Source organism: Pygocentrus nattereri, chromosome 13 (genome assembly GCF_015220715.1).
Source record: "Pygocentrus nattereri isolate fPygNat1 chromosome 13, fPygNat1.pri, whole genome shotgun sequence".
Lineage (NCBI taxonomy): Eukaryota > Metazoa > Chordata > Actinopteri > Characiformes > Serrasalmidae > Pygocentrus > Pygocentrus nattereri.
Genome location: NC_051223.1, coordinates 11,525,990 through 11,550,942, shown reverse-complemented (window position 1 = coordinate 11,550,942; position 24,953 = coordinate 11,525,990). Strand labels below are relative to the sequence as shown.

Below are 24,953 nucleotides of genomic sequence, written 5' to 3'. Positions count from 1 at the left end.
CACGGCAGAGGTGAAGCCTTTTGTTATCGACCTGAGTTAAACCAAATTTGAAATGTTCTGGTCTTATTTGTGATAAAAAAAGTCCTTAATATTGTGTATCCAATTACTCAAACTGTTATGATACAGGCTCTAAAGGGATGTGATCCAGGCTGTATTGCCAACTGTACATAACTATGTCCACAACACCCAGTTATTATGACTGTAACCTGTGAATTATGTGAGTAATATCATTGTTCTGTCACCCAAATGAGACAATCACAGCTGCTGTGAATAGCATATCATACAATGTTTTATGGGTGATTTCAAGCTGTGTAACAGTGTGTTGCATCACTGCATTAATGGAAGATTTGATGCAGAAAATGATGCAGAAAAAAAACACAACTTTGATGAAAGTTTTCCAGTAGTGGTGCAGTGATCTGTATAAGGTAAACTTCGGGATGAAGGTAGTGGTGGCTGATGGGGGTGGTTGATGGGGAGCCCTTGGAGGCACGTTATTCTGTACTGCATGCAATATTACCTAGTTACTATTGACACACATACTTTTTGGTAGAAAGAAGCTGAATGTGTGTGCATGTTTGTAAGTATATATGTGTATCAGTGGTGGACTGTAACTAAGTAAATGTAATTAGTTTCTGTACTTAAGTAGTTTTTTTTGTGTATCTGTACTGAAGTTTTTCCATTCTGGGTGACTTTTTACTTCCACTACATTTCAAAGTCAAACATCTTCCTTTTTCCTCCACTACACCTCCACTCTGAGAAATCTTTAATTCCTTTGGTTTCTGTGTATATAAAAACGTAACATGTCAAAACGAAAGAAGTGCAAAGCAAGAGCACCAATCAGGGCACAGCGGTCACTTTGTTTAGAGCTTGTTTTGACCTGTTGGTCATACCGACCCAGTGCAGCACACGGTTCAACGTCAGCGCAGCAGCATAAAATTTCGGGAGAGTCTGTTCAACATAAATGATGAACTAACCTAACTTTGTGTAAAAAGAGCACAATATAGAAATATGTCCACATATGAAGTCGTGACTGACGCGGCTTTTTTCTGAATTTATACAAACACCATTTCATTTTAAAGTAAATTAGTTTGGGCTGGTTTATGTTTATGAACAGAGGCCTACAGATCAGTATAGTAAAGGATTTAACTAAACTAAATGTGTGATCCTGAGTTTAAAGCAAGTTAATAATCTTTAAGTACTTTTACTTTGATATTTAAGTACATTTGAAGGTAAATACTTTAGAACTTTTACTCAAGTGGAGGTAAGAAATAGAATTTTAAAAGTCCATTTAGAAGACCTTAATATTAGAACTACAACCCCATTTCCAATAAAGTTGGGACGTCATCCATCCATCCATCCATTCATTTTCCAAGCCGCTTCTCCATCAGGGTCGCGGGGGGTGCTGGAGCATATCCCAGCAGTCATTGGGCAGAAGGCAGGATACACCCTGGACAGGTCGCCAGTCCATCGCAGGGCAGACAGACAGACACAGTCACTCACTCACACACATCCAGGGGCAATTTAGCATGTCCAATTGGCCTGTCTGAGGAAACCGGAGAACCAGGAGGAAACCCACGCAGACATGGGGAGAACATGCAAACTCCACACAGAGAGGACCCCGGTCACCCGGCCGGGGAATCAAAACCAGGCCCTCCTCACTGTAAGGCAACAGCGCTTCCCACCACGCCACCATACCACCGTTGGGACGTTATGTAAAACATAAATAAAAACAGAATACAATGATTTACAGATCCTTTTCAACCTATATTCAATTGAATACACTACAAAGACAAGATTTTTAATTTTCAAACGGATAAACTTTATTGTTTTTTGCAACTATTCACACATTTTGAATTTGATGCCTGCAACACGTTCCAAAGAAGTTCAGACAGGGGCAACAAAAGACTGGGAAACCTGTTTGTAACATTCCACAGGTGAACAGGTTAATTGGAAACAGGTGAGTGTCATGATTGGGTATAAAGGGAGCATCCCTGAAAGGCTCAGTTGTGCACAAGCAAGGACGGGGCGAGGTTCACCACTTTGTGAACAACTGCATGAGCAAATAGTCCAACAGTTTAAGAACGTTTCTCAATGTGCAATTGCAAGAAATTTAGGTATTTCATCATCTACAGTCCATAATATCATCAAAAGATTCAGAGAATCTGGAGAAATCTCTGCAAATAAGCGGCAAGGCAGAAAACCAACATTGAACGCCCGTGACCTTCGATCCCTCAGGCGGCGCTGCATTAAAAACCAACATCATTCTATAATGGATATTACCACATGGGCTCAGGAACACTTCAGAAAACCACTGTCAGTGAACACAGTTCGTCGCTCCGTCTAAAAGTGCAAGTTAAAACTCTGCCATGTAAAGTGAAAGCCACATATCAACAACACCCAGAAACGCCGCCGGCTTCTCCGGGCCCGAGCTCATCTGAGATGGACTGACGCAAAGTGAAAAAGTGTCCTGTGGTCTGGCCACATTTCAAATTGTTTTTGGAAATCATGGATGTCGTGACCTCCGGGCCAAAGAGGAAAAGGACTGTCCGGATTGTTATCAGTGCAAAGTTCAAAAGTCAGCATCTCTGATGGTATGGGGGTGTGTTGGTGCCCATGGCATGGGTAACTTGCACATCTGTGAAGGCACCATTAATGCTGAAAGGTACATACAGGTTTTGGAGCAACATATGCTGCCATCCAAGCAACGTCTTTATCAGGGACATAATTGCTTATTTCAGCAAGACAAGGCCAAGCCTTGCATTCTGCATGTTACAACAGCATGGCTTCGTAGTAAAAGAGTGCGGGTACTAGACTGGCCTGCCTGCAATCCAGACCTGTCTCCCATTGAAAATGGGTGGTGCATTATGAAGCAGAGACCCCGCACTGTTGAGCAACTGAAGTTGTACATCAAGCAAGAATGGGAAAGAATTGCACCTACAAAGCTTCAACAATTAGTGTCCTCAGTTCCCAAACGCTTATTGAGTGTTGTTAAAAGGAAAGGTGATGTAACACAGTGGTAAACATGCACCTGTCCCAACTTCTTTGGAACATGTTGCAGGCATCAAATTCAAAATGAGTGAATATTTGCAAAAAACAATAAAGTTTATCCGTTTGAACATTAAATATCTTGTCTTTGTAGCGTATTCAATTGAATATAGGTTGAAAAGGATTTGCAAATCATCATATTCTGTTTTTATTTATGTTTTACACAATGTCCCAACTTCATTGGAATTGGGGTTGTAGACTATCAATACATAAATGACCTTTCATGAGAAAAATCCAGTGATTTATCAGAAACTGGATTTCATTCACAGTCATTCAGAGTGGTGAGATGTGACATGATCTGTTGTAAAGCAAACAGTAAGTTTGGCTACAATGAACCATTTTATGCAAACCATCCTGAATTATGAACTTAATGATTAAATTCTGAAAACACTGAAATGTCTGATTATTGCCATTTCTCTCAGTGATACTACAGCGCCATGGTGTTATTCAATGTTTTGCAATTGTTGGTCTGTACTGAAAAATTCATGATGTACAGAACTGTATGCTGTTTTTTCACTTTTTACCAAAGATAAAAGTTCACACGCTCCTTCTTTCTTACTGAACTCTCAGTGCTGTTTCTGAATGGTTGTTCAGGCAGTAATGCAGAGCAGAGTTTGGTTTAATGAGACCTTTAATGTGAGGCCTTCATTCCCTCTGGAAGCCTCTGAGAACCACAACCATGCTTAAAGGAAAATCCAAATCAACTTTTCTCCATAGCTAACTGGCTAAGATGTAAACATAGTGGTTCAAAGTGGTTTGGTGTGAAACGCTCTGTTCTAGATAAACTTATTGAGTCAGAATTGTTCACAGTGGTGGTGATAGGAACCAGACATCCACCTCTAAAAGCTCCCTCACAGAAAGTTCCTAAGGGAAGTGATTTTAAACCATATTCTTTCATCAGATTGTTTTTTTTTAGCACCATCAATATCATATATAAACTTGTGGTGGTTCTGGATGGTAAATAAAACGTCTGTGTTCCTGGCGACGCCTGGTTCCTATCAGCACCACTGTAAAGACATCCAAATCAGAACGATTCTCTACAGTGACCCATTCTGAATGATGCAGAAATTATGAAAAATCAACGTTATGTTTCCAAAGGTCTGTAATCTGCATGCAAGTGGTGAACTGACCTGCTTGTTTGTGAACTGTATGTAATGTCACACTTTTACCAGAAGAGGGCGATCTGCCCACTCCAGTCTGTACACAGGTTCTCCAAGTTTCATAAGCACAATAAACTCACTCATGTTTCTCACTTTCAAATGCTACAGTGGCATTGTAAACAAGTCTGTTTACTTGAGCTCTGCCCAGGTCCTGCTTTAAAACAGCTCAAACACTTTCTGAACGTCCAAACCACAATATAGAGAACAAACTGTCCATTTTAAAGAACAGATGATCAGCAACGACCATTGTATCAAACATGATCAACATGTAGAGAGAGACTGAGTGTTCGCTTGAAGCTCTGTTGTTCAAACTCAGAGTAAAGCCACCCACGCTTTAGCCCTGGTTTCTCTGATGTGGATTAAAGCTATAGGCTTGACCCAATACCAGTGATGGTTCATTATTAATAGTCTCTGTCTTTCTGTAGGACAACCAGAAGCTGCTCTTGGGTCCAAACTGTGTTGGGTCTAACACATGTATAAGCACTGAATAACATATTTATAAAGCAATACCTGATCATTAGTGCACAGGTTATGACATGATTTGAGAGTGATGTAAGATACTTTAAGAAGTAAATGAGACTGTATTGACATTTGAGGCCTTACACACACACACACACACACACACACACACACACACACACACATATATATATATATATATATATATATATATATATATATATATCACAGTTGTTGGAACAAAACCTTGTATCTCCAAAATGGTAAGTTTGTAGTAGAAAGAAAAAACCTCCTTTACTCTTAATGTAAGTAAATGGAACCAGACAACTTTCAAGCAATTCTGGGTCATTAATTTTGGTCCATTCATCACAAAAATTATGCACTATATATATATGAGATTAGATTAGATCATATCATATTACAGTATGTTTGGTGTGGATGTGTTCCCACCAGCAGTGTGCACTTGAAAAAACCTCTGATTTTGATGGACAGTTTGATTAGTGCGGACCCAAGTATGGGTAGAGCCTTCACACCTGGCTAAATAAACTAAAGGAAAAGCTTGCACCAAACAAGGTAGGTGTGAAAACACCCTAAAAGATGAAGTCAAGACCATAACAGGACCTGACGCCTCACGGAATGAGAGTTCCTTAACAGTATATGAGTCATGGCTCAGGGAATAAAGGAGCGTGGGAGTGCGGGAGGGAGGAGCGATGGCATCAGTGAAAGAGAAACAGAGCATGCCCCATCTCGGGTTTCACAGACGGGGGGAAAAAGAGAGGAGGATTCGACTGGCGCCTTTCTGTAGCGACATTTAACTGAGGTTTTATGGAGCCCGACGGACAGGGGGATGAAGATCTCTGCAGTGCTCACGGTTTTCCTGACTAGTGTTCTCTTCGGAGGTAAGGGCACTGTAACTATATCACTGTTCAGTTTGAGAAGTTTTTATGGCTTATCCAATGGACCTGAAATAAGCATGAGCATTAAATGTGCGGTTAAGGATGCTAAATGTGGATCAGCCAGAGCCAGAACTTTGTGTGGATGATGGATGCCAAAACAATGCATTTTCAAGTTTGCGTTCATGAGGAAATGGTAGAAAATTTTTACGAACTGTTAATTGAGTTCTGCCCAATGACTGCTGGGATAGGCTCCAGCACCCCTCGCGACCCTGAGGGAGAAGCAGCTCAGAAAATGCGTGTGTGTGTGTGTGTGTGTGATTAAGGGGACAAAACAAGACTCTTTTTGAAATATTTGCAATTACTGAGGGAATAACAACTTAATATTTAATTCAGTAAATTACATTAAAATTACAGCTCAGAAACATAAAGATTGGCCTGTCAACCTGAAGAACATAGAGAAAAACTTGCAAACAAAGATAATTTCCTCTTTCTTGACTCCTTTTTCTCCCTGCAAAAGGAGTATGCTGCGGTTTCTGACTCCTCCCTCACTAGAATAGTGTATATGCCTCCCATTCTGGAGTCCATCATATACAAGCAGCCACGATAGCTGTTACTATATCCAGCAGCATTAGAGGGGACAGCAGGCCGCTGGACAGCATGTTTATTTGCTCTTTAAAAAAATTGCCCACCGTCTGTCGAAGCTTCGACGCAAGAAAACCAGATGTTGAGGCTGAAATGCAGTATAATAGACAACAGAGACACTTATGTTTAATAAAGTCAGTTAAACTGCCCTCGTCTCCTGACCTGCATTCAAGTTCCACCCAAATAATAACGGTCTCCAGCTGGGCTGTCAAAAAGGGTTCATTAAGTAGAGCAGAGGCAGCCAGCTCTGGAAAATGTCGCAGCAGATCTTCAGATATATTGCTTTAGAGCTTTAAAATTTGGGAAATACTTAGGGCTCCACTGGTATACCATGTGGCTGATATTAACCCCTTAAACACCAGCAGGCCCAAAGCTTTATTACACATTTCTATAACCGAAGAATAGCTTAACCAGTCAACTCAACCATTGAAGTCCCTGTAGTTACTGAATAATAAGCCTTAATATGTAAAAAGCATGGAATTTAAGTTCTTAGTATCAAAAATCCTGCTAATAAAGCACCAATACTACCTTGGAGTTCCATGTTCTATATAATAATGGAGACAAACTGGTTAACCTCAACACAAAACACCATAAACACATTGACACAAATTGGAGAAATACATCCAAACATAACATAGATTTTAACTTGAGCATATACAATAAATTGATCATACAAAAATACTTTAAGTGAAGAGATGAAAATATGAGCTAACTTGCATCCAGAATGTCCAGAACTAATTTGCATCCAGAATTCAGTGAATGCTGCTCTTTTGAAGCACCAGAAGTTAGTTACTTGATTCTAGTGGTGCCCTCTTGTGGAGAATCTTTAGCCTGCTGAATTTAAATGAGTGAGTTATGAGCCAGGTCCACCTGTGTAATACCAACAATCTAAAACCAATGACATTTACATTTACAGATGTTTGTATTAATATATTGTTTAAGACTTTGTGACTTTCTTAGTTTAAGAAATATTAAACATGGCAGTGCCATAATTGTTAAAACAGGAGGAAAAAAACACCCCTACAATGATGCCAGTTTCCGCTGGAGTCCCTATATATTCTGTTACTATGTTAGCACTAAGCTACCAGTGATTTACTTGTTAACATTTTTCAGCTATTCTAGGTTAAATACAAAAATTTGAAGCTTGTAAAATTTATTCCATATATTTTACTATTTATTCATGTATATCTGAGCTTGTATGTATCAATATTACAGTGAGCCTTTCAGTAAATAGTTCTGGTGCAGAGCTGCCGCCACTATTTTCCATTCCTAACAACTGGAATCTGCTTAGACTATGACTCATATTTGCAGTCACTGATGTACCTAAAACTTCCAGAAGGACAATTTTTCTCCCACCAGTAGCTTCACTCCTTGCAAAACAAGTCTAGTTGGCTGATTCCTCAGTCAAGTTTTCATTATGTTGGCAATTAACTGAAGTCCTGAATATCCTGAAGTGCTAACCAATGGAAGGGCTGGCTATCTACTTAGATACCACAGAGAAAAGAATCCTGACCAGTCACAAGATGTCCATATTGTTCAGGTGTAAGCCTAAAAGAAAACAAACAATCAAAGGCCCTTAAAGCCTGAAACTGGAATACTGTTACATAGTAATCCTAAATGATGCTGAACTATTCAAAATAGTGCTGACCCTCATATCCACCTTCCCAAGATGTTTGCAGAGCCATCAACGTCACAGTCACTCCATCTCCGTTCACGGTGGCAGCCGAGGGGGAGAACGTCACGCTTTCATGTCAGGTGACCCAGCGGCACAAGACAGACAGCCTTCCCGTGGTGCGCTGGATGTTCCAGCCAACGTTGGGAGGTGACGAACAACTCGTGGCCAAAGTAAACATGAGGAAGGCCAAGTTCTACGGAAACTACACCAAGAGCTTTCCCAAGCCTAAGATGAAGCTGACAGTGGTGAAACAAGGGAAGATCTACAACCTTCTGATCATCAACATCACTAGTGATGACAGAGGTCTCTACAGCTGCAGAGTTCAGGAGTTTAAGAAGCATCGGGATCGATGGAAAGCATCCACCAACTCCTCAGCTGCTACAGAACTCAAAGGTAAGCCAGCTGATCAATCTATTCACCACAAAAACTGTTTCTAGGTCAGAGAAGGTCTTACAGGTTGTGCGGCTCATTGTTTTTTATCTGAGTAACATCTGAGGTTTAACATTATAAAGAAATGTAGGCTCACAATTTGGCAAGCAACGGGTCACTATTGCCCATTTTATTTATGTGTAGCTTTTCTCAGCTTTTAAAAGCAGGGTGAACCTGTAGTACCACTTTTAACACTTAATACTAACAGATACTAATAGATTCAGATTTGCTGATGTGAAGTGTTGGAGTTGGAGGTGAAAAATACCATCCCACAACATTTGCATTACATAAAAATTGCTCTAGTGTCACTCAAGAGGTTCCCCAAGGGTTGGTACTCAGACCACTGCAGTTTATTTCAGATTACATCCAAATTTCTTTACACATCAAATCTATCTAAAACATATACATCAGAAACATGATGAAATAAAGCATAGAGAATTAAGGTGAAGAAGACTCTGGATCAACGCTCAATAGATAAAACCAGAAATTCAACAAAAAAGCAAAATTCAACAAATAAAAGCAATTACAGGAAAGGGTTATATTAATTATCATAATTCATAGTAAAATGCACAAGATGAAAAAGGAAAGAAAACAAAAAGTTAATTTAATGCTAAAGTGAAAAAATATGTGTGGAAAATGGAGAAGCAGCTCTAGATGATCTTAAAGCTGGACTATCAGCACTTAGAGACATTTGAAGGTATTATAGCATTTACAGATTAGTAGTAGAGTTTTATAGTATATGATTCTAGAGGAAAGAGGCAGCCAGAGCAGGGAAGCTAAACCTGTTCTGTTCATTTTCTCACTTCTGCAATTTGCACTCATTGCAGTTTGTTTGTTGTAATTGTAGGAAGTGATATAAACAATGCATTACAATAATAATAATAATAATAACAATAATAATAATAAGTTAAATTTATATAGTGCCTTTCACAAACCCAAGGATGCTTTACATCACAAAGGAAAGTTTTTTAGCAGGGATTTGAAGGAAGACAGCAAAGAACAATGACGAAGAGTGAAAGGTAAAGAATTCCAGAATTTGGAGGCAGCAGCACTGAAAGTAGAAAGTCAAGTTGAGGGAACTGGAGTCCAGCATTAGAAGATCGGAGGGCACGTGAGGGACAGTATAAAGAAAAGAGATCAGAAAAGAATGTCGGAGCCAGACCATGTAAAGCCTTGAAGGTAAGAAGAAGGATTTTGTACTTAATCCTAGAACTAACAGGAAACCAATGCAACTGTCGAAGAATAGGAGTGATATGAGCTGTGCACTTGGTGGAGGTAAGAACCCATTGCACCAGTTGTCAAGAAAAAAGATCAATTATTGCTACACAATTTTTATCAGCATTACATTAAAATGCGGTGACTGGTGTCATTTGTGAGGTCTCACAAGGGTCGGTACTGAGAACACTGTTATTTTTAATATTTTCCATATTCTCCTTCTCAGTCACGTTATGGGACATTTCAACCTGGACTTTAGTTCCTTATCACTTCATAAGCTCCAGATGGTCCAACATTCAGCTTGAGTGATGAAAGCATTATATAAAATATAATGTAAATTCCTAACACAAATAAAAGTCAAGTCTGACTTCAGTGTAGCTGTTTTCAGGGAGTAATGATAGCTAAACGCTGTTGGTACTGGCTGCAGATTGGAGTTTCCCTTCACTCAATTACAATCCAGACATACAAACACACAGAGGCCAAAGAGGCAGTATAAGCCAGGCTGCTGAAGAGTCTGTAAGGAGGAGGAGGAGGAAAAAGTGGTGGAAGAGTAATAGATTAACCATCTGGCCGCCACTAAAGCATCTACTGTCACTTCTGAGGTAAAACTGTCTCGGTTCTCAGATGCAGTTTTCCAGACTGGAGGAGAACGGGGTCACAGATCTGGAATCACGTTTCATATTCCAGAGAAGATTCCTTAACTTCAATACGCTATCAAACCAGACAAGGGAGGACAGCCCAGGGCTGACTTTTGATCACTGTGGCTATCAAGAAGATTTCATCTCCACTGTGTTCCAGTGGAAGTTTCCATCCAGCTGTGGAAGCAAATTCAAGCCAATAACTGATATCTTACAAATAATGATGCAAATTAGACGAGTTTCCATCAAAAGAATAAAACTCCTTGTCGCACTCAGAAAAACACAGAGAATTCGCTCGAGCATTTCTTTAATGCTGGGTTTAATGGCTTAAAGACAGAAGATCTCCAATAATCAGCTGTTTACCATCTAACATCACTGTTCATCAAAGAGATGAAGATATGTTTGAGGTTTTTTTTTGTCATTTAATTTCATTACCGCCTTCTCATGTTTCACAGCTGAGGCTGCAAACACAGAAACATCTGGTCAGTCATTTGGCTTCATTCAGTTTGCACTGATATTGATAACCTGGCAAATATGTTTCCATCAAACTATTGCATGGTTAGGTTTCAGGCTGAGTTTCCTTCTACAATATATTTCTGATAACACTCATTTTTTAAAAAATAGGTGTTTTTATTTAAAGAATTGAACCCATGTGAATCTTGTGCACGCTAACATTTACCTGAAGGTTCTTCAAAGGTTCTTTAGCAAAGAAAATGGTTCTATATAGAACCATGAACACTAATTAAAAGATTCTTTGTGAAGGGGTTCTTCAGATTGATAAGGGATATGCTTTTTGAAAAGGGTTCTATGTAGCACCACAAAGAGGATTGTTACAGTGTGAAGTTTGTTATGATAGAAGAACACTTTTTGCTGCTGTACAGAACCATTTTGAAAAATGATAGAACCATCTACAATGCATTCTCCATCAATCTGAATAGTCATTTCATTATGCAGTAATGCAAAGTGTTTTCTGAGTGTTCATGGTTCCCTATAGAACCAGTTTCTTTGCTGAAGACTCCTTGAAGAATCGTATTTTCCTATGCATGTTTTTGAAAGCACCTTCACGTTGGCTGGCTCTACTTTAACTTTAACTGGGTAGCAACACTGTGCCTGATCTTTATCACCAGTCATGATGAGACGAGATTTTCTCCTGAAAGTATCTGATGGTCATGCCGAGCTGTTGGGATTGCAGGAGAATCCGCAGTGCTGCAGAGGATGTGGTCGGGATTTAAGTATACAGTAACACAGTGAGAGGAGAGAATACCGACAACATTTGTGGGCAGGATAACAACACGCTGCAGGGAGGCGTTCCATGAACAACATGGCAGGAAATACAGCCTAGTCCGCTGAAATGTAAATGATCTACATGAGATCTAAATTTGAGGCCTGGAGTTTTGGTTGTTTGAGTGAAAATTCTAAAAATACAACAAGCGTCCAGTCTAAATATCTAATACTTCTCATTTTGAGACTATAATAAGAATATTATAAGACTATTTCACTTATTTTATCTAGAAATATTGTCTTATTCGATGGGTGGATGATTTGTTTTTAGAAAAAATATATTATAACAAGTAAATTATGCCAATGGAAAAAGACCATTTCACCAGCTAAAATGACTTTTAAAAAGTTTAAATGTCTAAAATTAATGTAATTTTTATTACATCTAACTCAAAATGTGAAACATCAGATCTAGACTAGCATTGAGACATGCAGGGCGCTGTGCGGTAAAATAGTCCCCAAAGAAAACGTATTATTCCAGATTTTCCACTATTTTCCATCATCAACATTCCATATAAACTCGGAAGACTCGTGTAGGTTCTCTGGTGGTTCTGGATGGTAAATAAAATGTCTATATCTGTCTTGTAGTCACAGTCACAGTCAAGTTCCTATCACCACCACTGTAAAGACACAGTGTAATCTGACGGTCCGAATTATCCATAGTAGCGTACAGTATAACGCAATGCCATTTTTTAGTACAAATCATATATGGTACGGCATTGTTTGATGCCTTGTATTTACAATAAAGGTGTCACTAAAAAAAAACAAAGCAGTTTAGCTTTTTAATATCAAAGGCTGTAAAATAAAATAACTGATAGTCAAAAAAAAAAGGCTGTAATTGTTAATACATGTTTTTTTGCTGGAGTGGCTCAGTTGATATTAGAGATGGTCATCACGGCCACATTTGCTCCATTTGAGGAGCGATTTGGTGAAAATGCAGCGACATCTCGGCGCTCGCAGCTCCTCTATTGATGCTGTGGTTTAAGGGCTTCACTCTGTATCTTCCAAAAGGACTTTGAGGAGCTGGACATCTCTCTGCCGCAGTGCCGTCCACCCCCTTTTTACAGCCTTCATAAAGAGTGAAAGCTGAGGCCCACTGTTTTTTCCTTTTTAACCATGTGACTCAACAGAAAGAGCCTTGTGTTCATTTTCCAGTTCCGTCATGCATGAATAAGACCATGAAAATAAGCGGGTTATTAAGCAGTCTGTGAATAAAAACACATAAACTAAACATGGCATGTGGGTTATCATGGCTTTTTTTATCCTCCCAATGAATATGCATCGCCAGATTCTGCATTAGAGCAGCGAAAGATGAGCTGAGGTTTGAAACAAACAGGCACCTAACCCCCAACTGCTCCCCAGGCGCTGTGGATAGGGCTGCCCACCGCTCCAGGCAAGTGTGCTCACTGCGCCCTAGTGTGTGTTCACTAGTGTGTATGTGGTGTTTCACTGCATGGAGGTAAAATTTCTCCGGTTGTGGGACTAATAAGGATCACTTAACTGAAGGGTCACTTAACCCATAATTGAAAATAACATTTATTCTTTCCATTTATGACACAGTTTTGAAGCATCATTCCCAATGTTATGGACCATACAAGGTCAGAGGCCTTCTTACTCTCTATTGTATGAATTATTACTTAAATATGACCATTTTTTTTGTTAGGTAAAAACAAAGTTTTTGTTATGTAAAATTGCTTAAATAATGGAAATATTTTTAAAAGTGGGGTGTTTAGTAAATTCTTGCCACATGGCAACAATGCACAGGCGTACAGTTGTGGTGGTTGGTTAGTGTAGTGGTTAACACCTCTGCCTTCTAAGCTGTAGACTGGGGTTCAATCCCCAACCAGGGCAAGCACCATACACTATACCAATAAGGGTCCTTGGGCAAGACTCCTAACACCACCTGTGTAAAATGATCAAATTGTAAGTTGCTCTGGATAAGAGCGTCAGCAAAATGCTATAAATGTACCACACCACCAGAAATCTAAAAAAAGCACTATAATATAAAATTTTTCTCTAAACCATCTTTTTAGTGAAAACAAGACCAAATAAATCCAACTTACACTGAAAACATACTCGTAAAATGTACGACCCAACATTTAAAAACACTGGAAATTAATACCATTTCAACTGGAATTTCTGGTTGTGTCATGTCGGAAGCAGTTGGCCTTTTAAAGACTTTAAACACAGATTTTATATTACTGATTTTTAGTGAAATTGTGATGAAGTAATTGTTGCCATATGGCAGCACCGTGCAATAGAGGGTATGCATAAAGCTATGCATATCAGCTATGTAACATTCTACATCACTTAAAGTACAAAAGTACAACTTCTATCAAGGAAATCTTTAAAGCTACTCAACTCTCCCTAATAGTACTTCTTCATCACAGTGATGTAATACAAACAAGCACTATTGTTCTCTTGGTCTTAGTGTACAAATTCAGACAGAGGCTGTCTAATTTTATTGCATTGAAACTACAAAGCAGCATTGCTGTGTCTGATCCACTTGCACTGCTCTGTGGGGGTCCTGTGGGGTCCTGACCACTGAAGAACAGGGTAACAAAGTGTCAGAGAAGCAGATGGACTACAGTCTGTAACTGTAGAAGTACAGAGTGAGACTATATGCTCAGTGGAGCTGATAGAGTGGACAATGTGTTTGTTGTTTCTAATAGAGTTCACTGACTGTATACATGTTGGTAAAACGATCCCATGAATAGCAATTTATAAAAACAATTGGTCCCACTTTTTATCAAGTGTCTATAACAACTATGTAGGTATACATGAATAACATGTGCAACAACACTGTAAATACTGATGATTGAGTCAATGTTACAAAAGCACAGCCTATGTAATTACACATGTGTATCAACTTCAAATTTGCCTTATTTAATTACACAAGCGGATGTTCTTCACAGGAACTTTCCTGTAGTTTAGTGTTAAAGTAACACTAATATAAGTGGGCAGGCCAGTGTAGTTACTGTGTAATAACAGGGTGGTAATGTAGATGTCACTTTCAAGTAATTTAACACATTTAATTAATGTTATAACAGTTGCATGTTAATATAAGGGATGTCTGCTGTTCTGTCACATTACAGACTGGTTTAAAGCTGAAACTGGTTACAGTGACACAGCAATAACCACAAAAATGCTGGCTAAATGTGAGGAAAGCCAGCAGATACAGTGTAAATAATGCCTTAATGTAGGTTTTAACACACTTCCTTTTACTGCTGGAAAGAAACTACTTGTGATTACAATGTAATTACAATTATGTTATTACCATAATAAGAGATGATGGGCTATAACAACTATTAAGATACACTTGTGTAATTACATAAGCTGTACTTATGTAATCTATCTGTAACAGTGACTAGCAGTCATTAGCAGTTACATAGTTATTGCATATGTTGTTTACATGTAACTACATAGTTATTAAAGACACTTAACATAAAGTGGGACCAATCAATAATTTAATAATTATTTACAAGTTTGCTACCAATTAAATTATTAACCATTTACCTAGTGACATTAATACATAAATGCTTTTCATAAATGTATTCGAAGTGAGTGATATGGCGCCATAAATCTTTTATAAATTTGCACCTTTATATCAGGGCTTCAGTTCATGATTATTAATGCTTATAAACATATATATTAACCACTTAATAATGGCATGACAATGTAGCCAGACAGTAAATAACTACTAAATCATTTAAAATATTAAACAATTTGCTGTTCATGATAACTTATTGTTGTCATGTGACTATATGAATGCATAAAGTCATATCATGTATGAGATATGAGAATATAATAATGAAAACACTAAATTATTATTATTGTTAACTATTGACTATAATTAATGATTATGCTTCTGCAATTCCTCATAATGGCTGATTTTGCATGTCATTAAATAACATTTGAATTTATTAATGCATGCATAACCTTTATATGAGTACTTACTATCATTAACAAGCTATTAGATGCTGATTATGTTGCTTACCAGTATGTAATTCAATGCTTATGCAGTGTTATGAAGCTCCTACATTGGAAGCTGTCAAACAAAGTGATGTCAAAAGTCTGCCACAATCGCAATCAGTGCTGACAGGTTTTGCCTTGTTTGCCTTGGTTTGATGGCAAAAACATGTTGTGGAAAACAAGATGACTTTAATCAAATCTGAATCATGATCATGGATTGAAAGTACGGATTCTTCACAGTTCAATGAGTTATGAGGGATAAAGAACTAAACCGTGAGGACGGAAGCTTGTAGGCTGACACTGTCCTGTTGTCAGCAGTCCTGCTCATGGCATCTTCAGGCCAGGCCAGCCTTACTGTCGTCAGCTGCTGGTGGTTATGGATATTTCAGGGCATCACAGTGGGTATCAGCCACCGCGAGCTGCTGGCTGAGAAGGGGAGCGCTCAGAGAAAGGGGTAGCCTCCGAGCTGTCAGCCCACATGTAACCTCCCTATAATTAACTTTATTTAACCCTGCGCTCTGTGCAATTACCCAGGAAAAGGAGCCACAGTGATGAATGTGCACTTCTGCTTCTTCTTCCACAGTGCACGTCCTCCCAGCCAGCAGTGCCAAGGAGGGACTGTGGAGTCTGTTTGAAGGTAAGCCACAACGCTGCACTGACCCATATTGTGTTGGAGAAAAACTGAGCCGACGGAGGTGAAAGGAAGGGCCGCCTTTCTTTCCGATTTAAGACAAACCCGAGAAAATAAACCGCCTCCCACTCGTTCTCTCCACAGGACAAGTTCCGGATGAGTTGGTCTAAACGGTGAGACTCGGAAGTAGACCTGCTATGGTTGTTTGTTTGAGTGCAGTGGGTCAAAGTTGGTCAGCTTCTTTTATAAGCTACTGTGGTGGACATTAACAGTACATGCACTCTTAGAAAAGATGGTTCTTTAAAGGTTCTTTCCTGAAGGTTCTATTTCAAATCATAAGTTCTATATCGAACTCTGCATTTTCAGATTGATAGAGCCTTTTTTAAAATGGTCCTACACATCAAGCGACATCAAGTTTGTAACAACAGAAGAAACCCTTTTTTGGCCGCTATAGAACCATATACACTCTAGAAATAAAGGTAATAGACTGTCTCTGGGTCAGTGCCCCTCTTGTCACCGGGGTGGACCCCTCAAGGCTCCATCTAAGTCCCTTTTGTCAGGGCACATAAGTGAATAATAATCCTCTGAAATTATATGTTCTAAGCTGTACTGACTCCACCCCGCCTCGCCTCCAGGCTTTTATTCTACTGTTCTGTTTTAAAACATTCGGTTATGAAAAGGTACAAATACCAACTTTTCACCTGGAAAAACTGATTTAAGGTTCACAGTCAGACCTTAAAACCACTGTAGAACCTTTGAGGGAACATTTACACCGTTTGTACCTTGATGACCAAGAAATGTACCTGTCCTTACTAACAACGTACATCAAATTCTCCATCAATCAGAGGAACCATTTCACCATGCAAAGAACCATTTAATGATGCAACTAGTTCTAAATAGAACCCATGGTTCTGAATAGAACCATACCCTTCAGCAAAGAAACCTTGAAGAACCTTCTTTTTCAGGAAAGTGGGTAATGCTTTATCATAACAGGCCTCTATAAAGAACCACTTCTAACAGTTTCTTAAGAAGCTAATGATACTTATGTGCATGAATAAAAGCTACTGATTAAATTATTAACCATTTTCTTGACTGATTTATTAATTAATTCATTCATTGTGGATATGTGTAATAAGGAATATTTGTCTTTATATCTTTATAAATACATTATGAATTTGCACCTTTTAGAACATCTGACAGCAAGTGATCAAGGATAAATATAAACAGAGAACTTTTACTTGCACTTAAGCAATATTTTATCAGGGGTGTCTGTACCTTCACTCAAGTGCAGGAACGGGAAACTTTGTCCACCACTGCTGTTATGTTGGCACCCAGAATAAAGGACATAAACTATAGTCTTACAAGTACACACATCTGGGGACAGATTTTGGCTGTAAACAAAGGGTAGGTCCCCAACTTGTGTCTCCGATATGGACTGAAAGAAGAATGGTTTCCGGCATGACAATCAGTTCTTAGTGATCTCCTGAGTGTCCATCGGTCAGTTTCACACAGAATGTAGATGGACACACGAATCCTCCAGCTCCACATGTTGAGAGGCAGATGATGTGTATCTCAGCCCCTCTTCATAGGCTCATAACTATTGTGAGTCTCGTAGGATCTTATGATGAGATGGAATGGAAAGGGGCAGCTCTACGGATTCAGGAAGGGTTTGAGTTGGATTTCTGAGCTGGATCATCACAAAGACAGACACAGATACAGAGACAGAGAATTTGACATGCAAGCAAGTTTATGGACCTCAGAGGGTCAGTTTAGTTTTGTTAACAGGTGTGTAAACAGGCCTCATGCAGCCACTGGGAACCCAAGATTTATCACTAGCCTAGTGATATCTTCTATAGCTCAGTCTACAGTCTGGTCTCATAGGACATCCTTAGGTTTTTGGGGGAGTCTTTTTATATTTGTCACATCCATGTGCTAACAACAGGCTTGCTGTCCATCAGACAATGTTGACAAGCTCACCAGTGCCCCCTACTGTGAGCTCCGCTTTCACAAGGTGCTGGATTGCTTTAGAATTTTCCCACTGTCCAAGTCTCCAAGTCTCTATTTCCCCACATTTAGCCTAAAGTTTCTCAAGTTTGTCCCCTGACGTTCTCATTATGAGATCACATCTGGTCCTATGAGACTACACGTGCTGAAGAGAGCGTTTGGTTTGCCTTTCAGATGTGTATCTGTGTGCGGTGCTGATCTGTAGTGTGGGGCTGCTGTGCATGTGTATGTTCACTGTGGCCGTGAGCTGTCAGTATCTGCAGAGGAAGAGGCATTTAAAAGGTACAAGCATCAAACATGCATAACATTGTGAAAGTGTTACCAAAAATAAACCTATGGCTTATGTTCATGTTTTATTATTTAATCATCTTCTTTCCTTGCAGAAAATTATCATTTGGTCAAGAGCCCTCAGAACAGGTGAGTCCCGTTCAATAGGAAACTGTCAAAGAAAGACAGCTCTACTCACTACAGTTTGTATGATCTTGATTTAAAGATGATCTCCAGTGTCAATTTTCATCTATCAGGTGTAATTACATTCTGTGACTTTATACAGGTAATTCTGGGCTGTTTCTTTTGGTCCTTTCATGATTAAATTTACACACAATGTAAAGAGCAAAAGGCATTTTCAAATTGCATAAAAAAACATCAGTTTTTTGCTGTGACAGCAGTGATGTGTTGCTTGTATATGTATGTCTGAATTTTCAAACTGAATTTAAAGTAAAGCTTTGCATTAACATTAAATTGTCAAATATGATTTTTTTTATAGAGGCACTACTAAACAAATGCTAATTAAAAGTGAAATATTAGTATCTGTACTAAACATTGCTATATGGGCAATCATGGGCTGGAGGTTAGAGAACCAGCTCTGTGACCAGAAGGTTGCTGGTACAATCCCCTGAGCTAACAGTCCATGACTGAAGTGCCCTTGAGCAAGACGCCTAACCCCCAACTGCTCCCCAGGTGCCATGAATAGGGCTGCCCACCACTCTGTGCAAGTGTGTTCACTGTGTGTTCACTAGTGGTGTTTTACGGCACAGATGGGTTAAATTTCCCCATTATGGGACTAATAAGGGTCACTCAACATACTTTGGGGTTTTCTGGTCAGTGTCACACTTGGAGCTGCTCATTAAGGGCCTAAATTCACAATTCTGGAAAGCATCTTTAGGATAATGTCAGCTCCAAGAAGTGCTAGACAAACACACCTGTCCTGAACTGATTTGGACATCTTTCTGCATTCAGTTCTGGGGAGACGGTCACTAGTGTGGTCAGCCTATCTCCAGCTCTACCCAAAAAGCAGAGGAAGTACAAGACAAGGAAAACAGTAGAACAGGTGGACGTGCCACCAGAGATCCCTGCTAAAGGTACTGTTGAATGTACTGCTAGACGTCACTGTTTTGGAAAATTATTTTACTTTAAAAAGTCTTTCAACCACTTTTATAACACCATTTGATCATTTTACTCTTGTATCACTTCCCAGCTCCCATTGCAGACAAACTACGAAAGCCAAAACTTTTAAAGCCTCAGCCGAGAAAGATCATTTTGGTAAGTTTCCTGATGATGCTCAAAATGTTTGTCAATGAAATGAAGATGCAGACTGTCTTACAGCAACTCTGAGTGTTGTTTTACAAGCAGAACGAATTCTGAGATACAGCTTAAGGGATTTTGAGCAAGGATGGCAACAGGTACAGCTAGGATGGCAACAGCTGCTCTACTCATGCAAATTTCCCAGCCTTCTGTTCTGCTGCAACAAAACACAAATTTGACACAGCTGGTAAAATGTGACATTTAAGTGAGTTAATTTTCTGTTTTGTGTGTTTAATTAAAACTTTATTTGCTTTAGACCCTTTAAATACGTAATGAGAGCTGAGACAACATAGTGGATAAAAGTACAACTCAGTATGGGGGAGAGTGGGCTTCAAATCCCTGCTTCAGCAACAATCCCATTGTTTAGTAGCTGGTTTAGCATAGCAGGTAATGCTGACTTTCACAGGCAGTGCTATTAAAGGCTGCTGTTTGATACTTTGTCCAGCCAACCATATCGCTCTACACTAAAAAGACTCCTAAGGATACATTTCACTACATCATGCAGCTTTATTAAATGTTGCTCTGAATTTCAGAGTCTGCCAAACACCATAAATGCCCTTTGAGGAGTATTTACAAAAGGTAATCACCATATCTAGAACCACAGTAACTCAAATAATTCTTTCTCAATAATTTCTCAATAATTCTTTACTTGCTTAAACGATTCTTCCACTCTTAAAAAATGTTTTTCCAAGGGTTCTTGAGTAAAGGGTTCTGCTATTGTTACGATATCAAGCTTGACATTATAACAACATAAGAATGTGTTTTGGTCCAATATAGAACCATATTCAAATAGATTCTTTACAGAACCTCATACATTCTCCATCAATCTGAAGAACCATTTCACCTTGCCAAGAGCCCTTTGATTGTTCAGGGTTCTTTGAACAACTATTATCTTTACTAAATAACCCTTGAAGAAACTTTTTTAAGAGTTCATGATAAAGTGCTATCATGCTATCGTACATGGTTCTTTTGAGAATCGTTTTGAAAATGGTGCTAGATAGCACCAAAAAGGTTCTGCTATTGTTATGAGCCAAAAAAACATCTTTAGGTATTACACAGCACCATTTTTCTTAAGATTATATCAAAATACAGTTCCTTAAAATAATTCAAAGCACTTTTTAAAGTTATTGATTAATTTTCTTGACTTTTTCAAAAGATGCCATTGGGTGAGGCCTTATGTTAGAGCTTCTCCTTGATGTTGGTTGATGTTGTTTTCCGTGGTATCAGCATATTTCAGCAGCCAGTTGCACCAGCTGAATGTAAGTTTGATTGCAGCCTAGTTTGAACAAAGTGCCCCTACGTTCAAGTTCATGAGCAAATAGAATTTAACTGGTTGCACCCAGTAACATAGTTTAAACGTAGCTTTAAATTATGGCTTAAAATGTACACATATACTATAATGGGTGTAAATTCTGCTGTAAAAATCAGTTTTGCAAGAAAACGAAATATGTCTCAGATGCATCTGCAACCAGTTCTGCAGGACAGATACACCCATTTGATCAATTTGATGACTTTGATTTATATTCAAGCTTCCATTTTCATTGATTGGAGAAAAGATCACAGATGTCCGTGATTGGCTCCAGAAAGTGAAAACGTCATTCTGTGTTCTGAAGGTGTACCGTAAGTGTCTGTGGTGCAACTGAAATTCTGTGTGTTGCTAGTTTTAAACTAACTACTCTCAACGTGAGGTTTACGATGAACTTTACACCCCAACTTGCAGTCAAGCTTATGTTCAGCTGGTGCAACTGGCTTCTGGTCACCATAACTGTTTAATTGATTCATTTGAATAACTTGCTTCCCCCCTTGTTGACCTTTCAGCCAAAGATCGCCGAGGAGAATCTGACATATGCAGAGCTTGAACTGGTGAAGCCATTACCGGACTCCAAAACGTCAAAAACAGGAACTGTGTATGCCCAAATACTTTTTGAGGGCAAAACAGTGTAGGACTAAGCCAGGGCTTAATTTGTACCAAATCTAGATCTAGCATGTCCCAGACCAGGTCCAGAACTTATCTTCATACCTATGGTGAGAGATACCTGCAGAGATCTGTGGAGAAAAAGGTGAATATTTTCTACAAACAACTTGACATGCCACTGCTGTTAGAACAAAACCTCGTATCTCCAAAACGGTAACTTTACAGGAGAAAGAAAATACCTACTCTACTTTTAATGAAAGTCAATGGAACCAGACGTCTTTCCTAGTCATTTTGGGCTGTTTCATTTGGTCCATTCATCATGAAATTTAAACAAAACGTAAAGGGCAAGAGACATTTTCAGATTGAGCCAAAAATGGAAAATTGACAAAAATGGAGATACAAGGTTTTGTTCCAACAACAGTGATATGCTCTAGAGCATGACAACGTAGCAGGTAACTAAACAGCAGTGAGCTACTTGGTGTGCCATGGTTCAATTGCAGCTCCTGTTCATTTACATGACAATAGAAACTGTAATAAAAACAATACAGATGCTGTTTATGCACCACTACTGCCATTCATCCCTTAGAAGAGATGAGAAACTAGTGAGTCAGTTTATTAACTACTCATTAAAAACTGTTTGTTTAGTTTTGGGAAACCCACATCTGAGAGAAGGTTCGATGCTTAAGAGCCTCGTTTAAGAGCCTCACTCGTTAGTGAGCCAATGTAATGGGAAAATCTCAAGCTGTGTGCCTAATCATGTTTTGTTTGGGAACCTCCCCTGACCCCACTGTACTTTGTGTTCGGGGATCTCAATGTTTACAAATGAAGCCCTGGACTGTCCCATTTCACTGAGGAAATTAGTTATTTATAATACACAATATTCATTTCAATGTCTGTTATGTTTTTCTAGCCACATACACAGTATTGTATGCTTAGCTTTTGTTTTGTACATAGCTTTTTGTGACACATTCCATGTACAGTACAGGCTCCTCTGTGTTATGTCTGACAGCGAATTGTAGCTTATGGCATTACATAAACAGCCATCTTTAGCCATCCCCTCCCAGAAGACTAGTCCTGTTATCAGAGCAGCCCTCTCATCTGCAAGCCAACATCAACTCCCTTCTCCAGCCATGCCCAAATTAGGGAGCCAAGGTAGACTTTAATTGCTGGTTGTGGTTGAGCAAATGTTGTGAAATCGTCTGCTTTAATTGGTCGTACTTTTCTAATCTCTCCACTACATGTAAAGCCAGTGTATGATCTGAAAATAATGACTTCCATAACTGTATGCATCAGCATTTAGAGATCTAAACTTGAATACTCAGAAAACAACATTTGCCATTCCTTAGATGTGAGTGTGGAGTTACTTAGTGGTGTTGTTTTTTCTTCCCTTTAATAGCTCCTTGGATTTAACCATGGAAAAGCTAAGCAACAAAGAGCTTTTCGCTCCTCTCAGAAAAAGGCCGCTCATTCCGCACAGGCAGGAACCGTTTTCCACTTTATCAGCAAAAGGTGGAAAAACTCTCTGTATTTACTCATATCGCACATTACTATATAGTGTATAGGTCACTATTAACCTGCTTTACGTTCAGAAGAAGGTTATCAGAAACCTCCAGCACAGGAAAGTTCCTTAACTGTGAAAATGAGAAGCTCCTCCAAAACCACACCGAGCATGAAGGGGAGGCCAATGCATGCACCACTAATAAGCACCAGCTGTGAGTTCAGCTCGAACAGACCATCCTCAGCTCACATAGTGAGTGCACTCACATTTCACGCTTAGTTTTTTGGGGAGACTGCAAATAGTGAGTGTGTTGGAGAATGTTTATGAATGACACTATGTATGTGCCTTGTTTATAATGTTTTGGTTTGTATTGTCTGTGAATGTGGGAAGTAAATAAAGAAAAATTACTGTGTTTGTTTCAGTGGTGAATGAATGCAGCATTTCCCCCACACTTAAACTCACATGCTACCCAACTTTGAGGGAAAAGAATCACATGATCTCCCTGTCTGAATCCAACTCATGATATAGTCATGTACATCAATCAGGCATAGCATTATGACAATTTCTACGCTTATTGTCCATTTTATCAGCTTCACTTACTGTATAGGTGCACTTTGTAGGTGTACAGTTACAGACTGTAGTCCATCTGTTTCTCTGATACTTTGTTACCCTGTTCTTCATCAGTGGTCAGGACCCCCATGGACCCTCACAGAGCAGGTCCTATATATATATATATATATATATATATATATATATATATATATATATATATATATATATATATATATATATATATATATATATATATATATATATATATACATATATATATATACAAACACACACACACACACACACACACACACACTACATTGCCAAAAGTCTTCACTCACCCATCCAAATCATTTAGTTTAGGTGTTCCAATCACTTCCATGGCCACAGGTGTATAAAACCAAGCCCCTAGGCCTGCAGACTGCTTCTACAAACATTAGTGAAAGTATGGGTTGCTCTCAGGAGCTCAGTCAATTCCAGCATGGTACCGTTATACGACGCCACCTGTGCATCAAGTCCAGTCGTCCAAGTCCTCACTACTAAATATTCTACAGCCAACTGTCTGTGGGATTATAACAATTTGTAAGTGATTGGGAACGACAGCAACTCAGCCACGAAGTGGACGGCCACGTAAAATGACAGAGCGGGCTCAGCAGATGCTGAGGTGCATAGTGCGCAGAGGTCGCCAACTTTCTGCAGAGTCAATCGCTACAAACCTCCAAACTTCATGTGGTCTTCAGATCAGCTCAAGAACAGCATAGAGAGCTTCATAGAATGGGTTTCCATGGCCGAGCACCTGCATCCAAGCCTTACATCACTAAGCACAATGCAAGCGTGGAATGCAGTGGTGTAAAGTGCTGCCACTGAACTCTAGAGCAGTGGAGACGTGTTCTCTGGAGTGACCAATCATGCTTCTCCATCTGGGAATCTGATGGACGAGTCTAGGTTTGGCAGTTGGCAGGAGAACAGTACTTGTCTGACTGCATTGTGCCAAGTGTAAAGTTTGATGGAGGGGGGAGTATGGTGTGGGGTTGTTTTTAAGGAGTTGGGCTTGGCCCCTTGGTTCTAGTGAAAGGAACTCAGCTTCAGCACCAAGAGATTTTGGACAATTTCATGCTCCCAACTTTGTGGGAACACTTTGGCGACACCCCCTGCCTGTTCCAACATGACTGCACACCAGTGCACAAAGCAAGGTCCATAAAGACACGGATGAGCCAGTTTGGTGTGGAAGAATTTGACTGGCCTGCACAGAGTCCTGACCTCAACCTTTGGGATGAATTAGAGCGGAGACTGTGGGCCAGGCCTTTTTGTCTATCATCAGTGTCTGACTTCACAAATGTGCTTCTGGAAGAGTGGTCAA

General features: G+C 39.3%; 1 protein-coding gene across 1 annotated transcript; it reads left to right on the top strand.

Moving 5' to 3' along the window:
• Positions 1 to 5,430: 5,430 nt before the first annotated feature.
• On the top strand, positions 5,431 to 23,453 carry vstm4b (V-set and transmembrane domain containing 4b). The gene is made up of 8 exons (XM_017714339.2): positions 5,431 to 5,563; positions 7,872 to 8,270; positions 15,993 to 16,046; positions 18,219 to 18,326; positions 18,428 to 18,461; positions 19,284 to 19,405; positions 19,522 to 19,586; positions 21,447 to 23,453. The coding sequence occupies exons 1-8, from the start codon at positions 5,512 to 5,514 to the stop codon at positions 21,570 to 21,572; spliced, it is 960 nt and encodes a 319-aa protein (XP_017569828.1). The 5' UTR covers positions 5,431 to 5,511; the 3' UTR covers positions 21,573 to 23,453.
• The last annotated feature ends 1,500 nt before the right edge of the window (positions 23,454 to 24,953 follow it).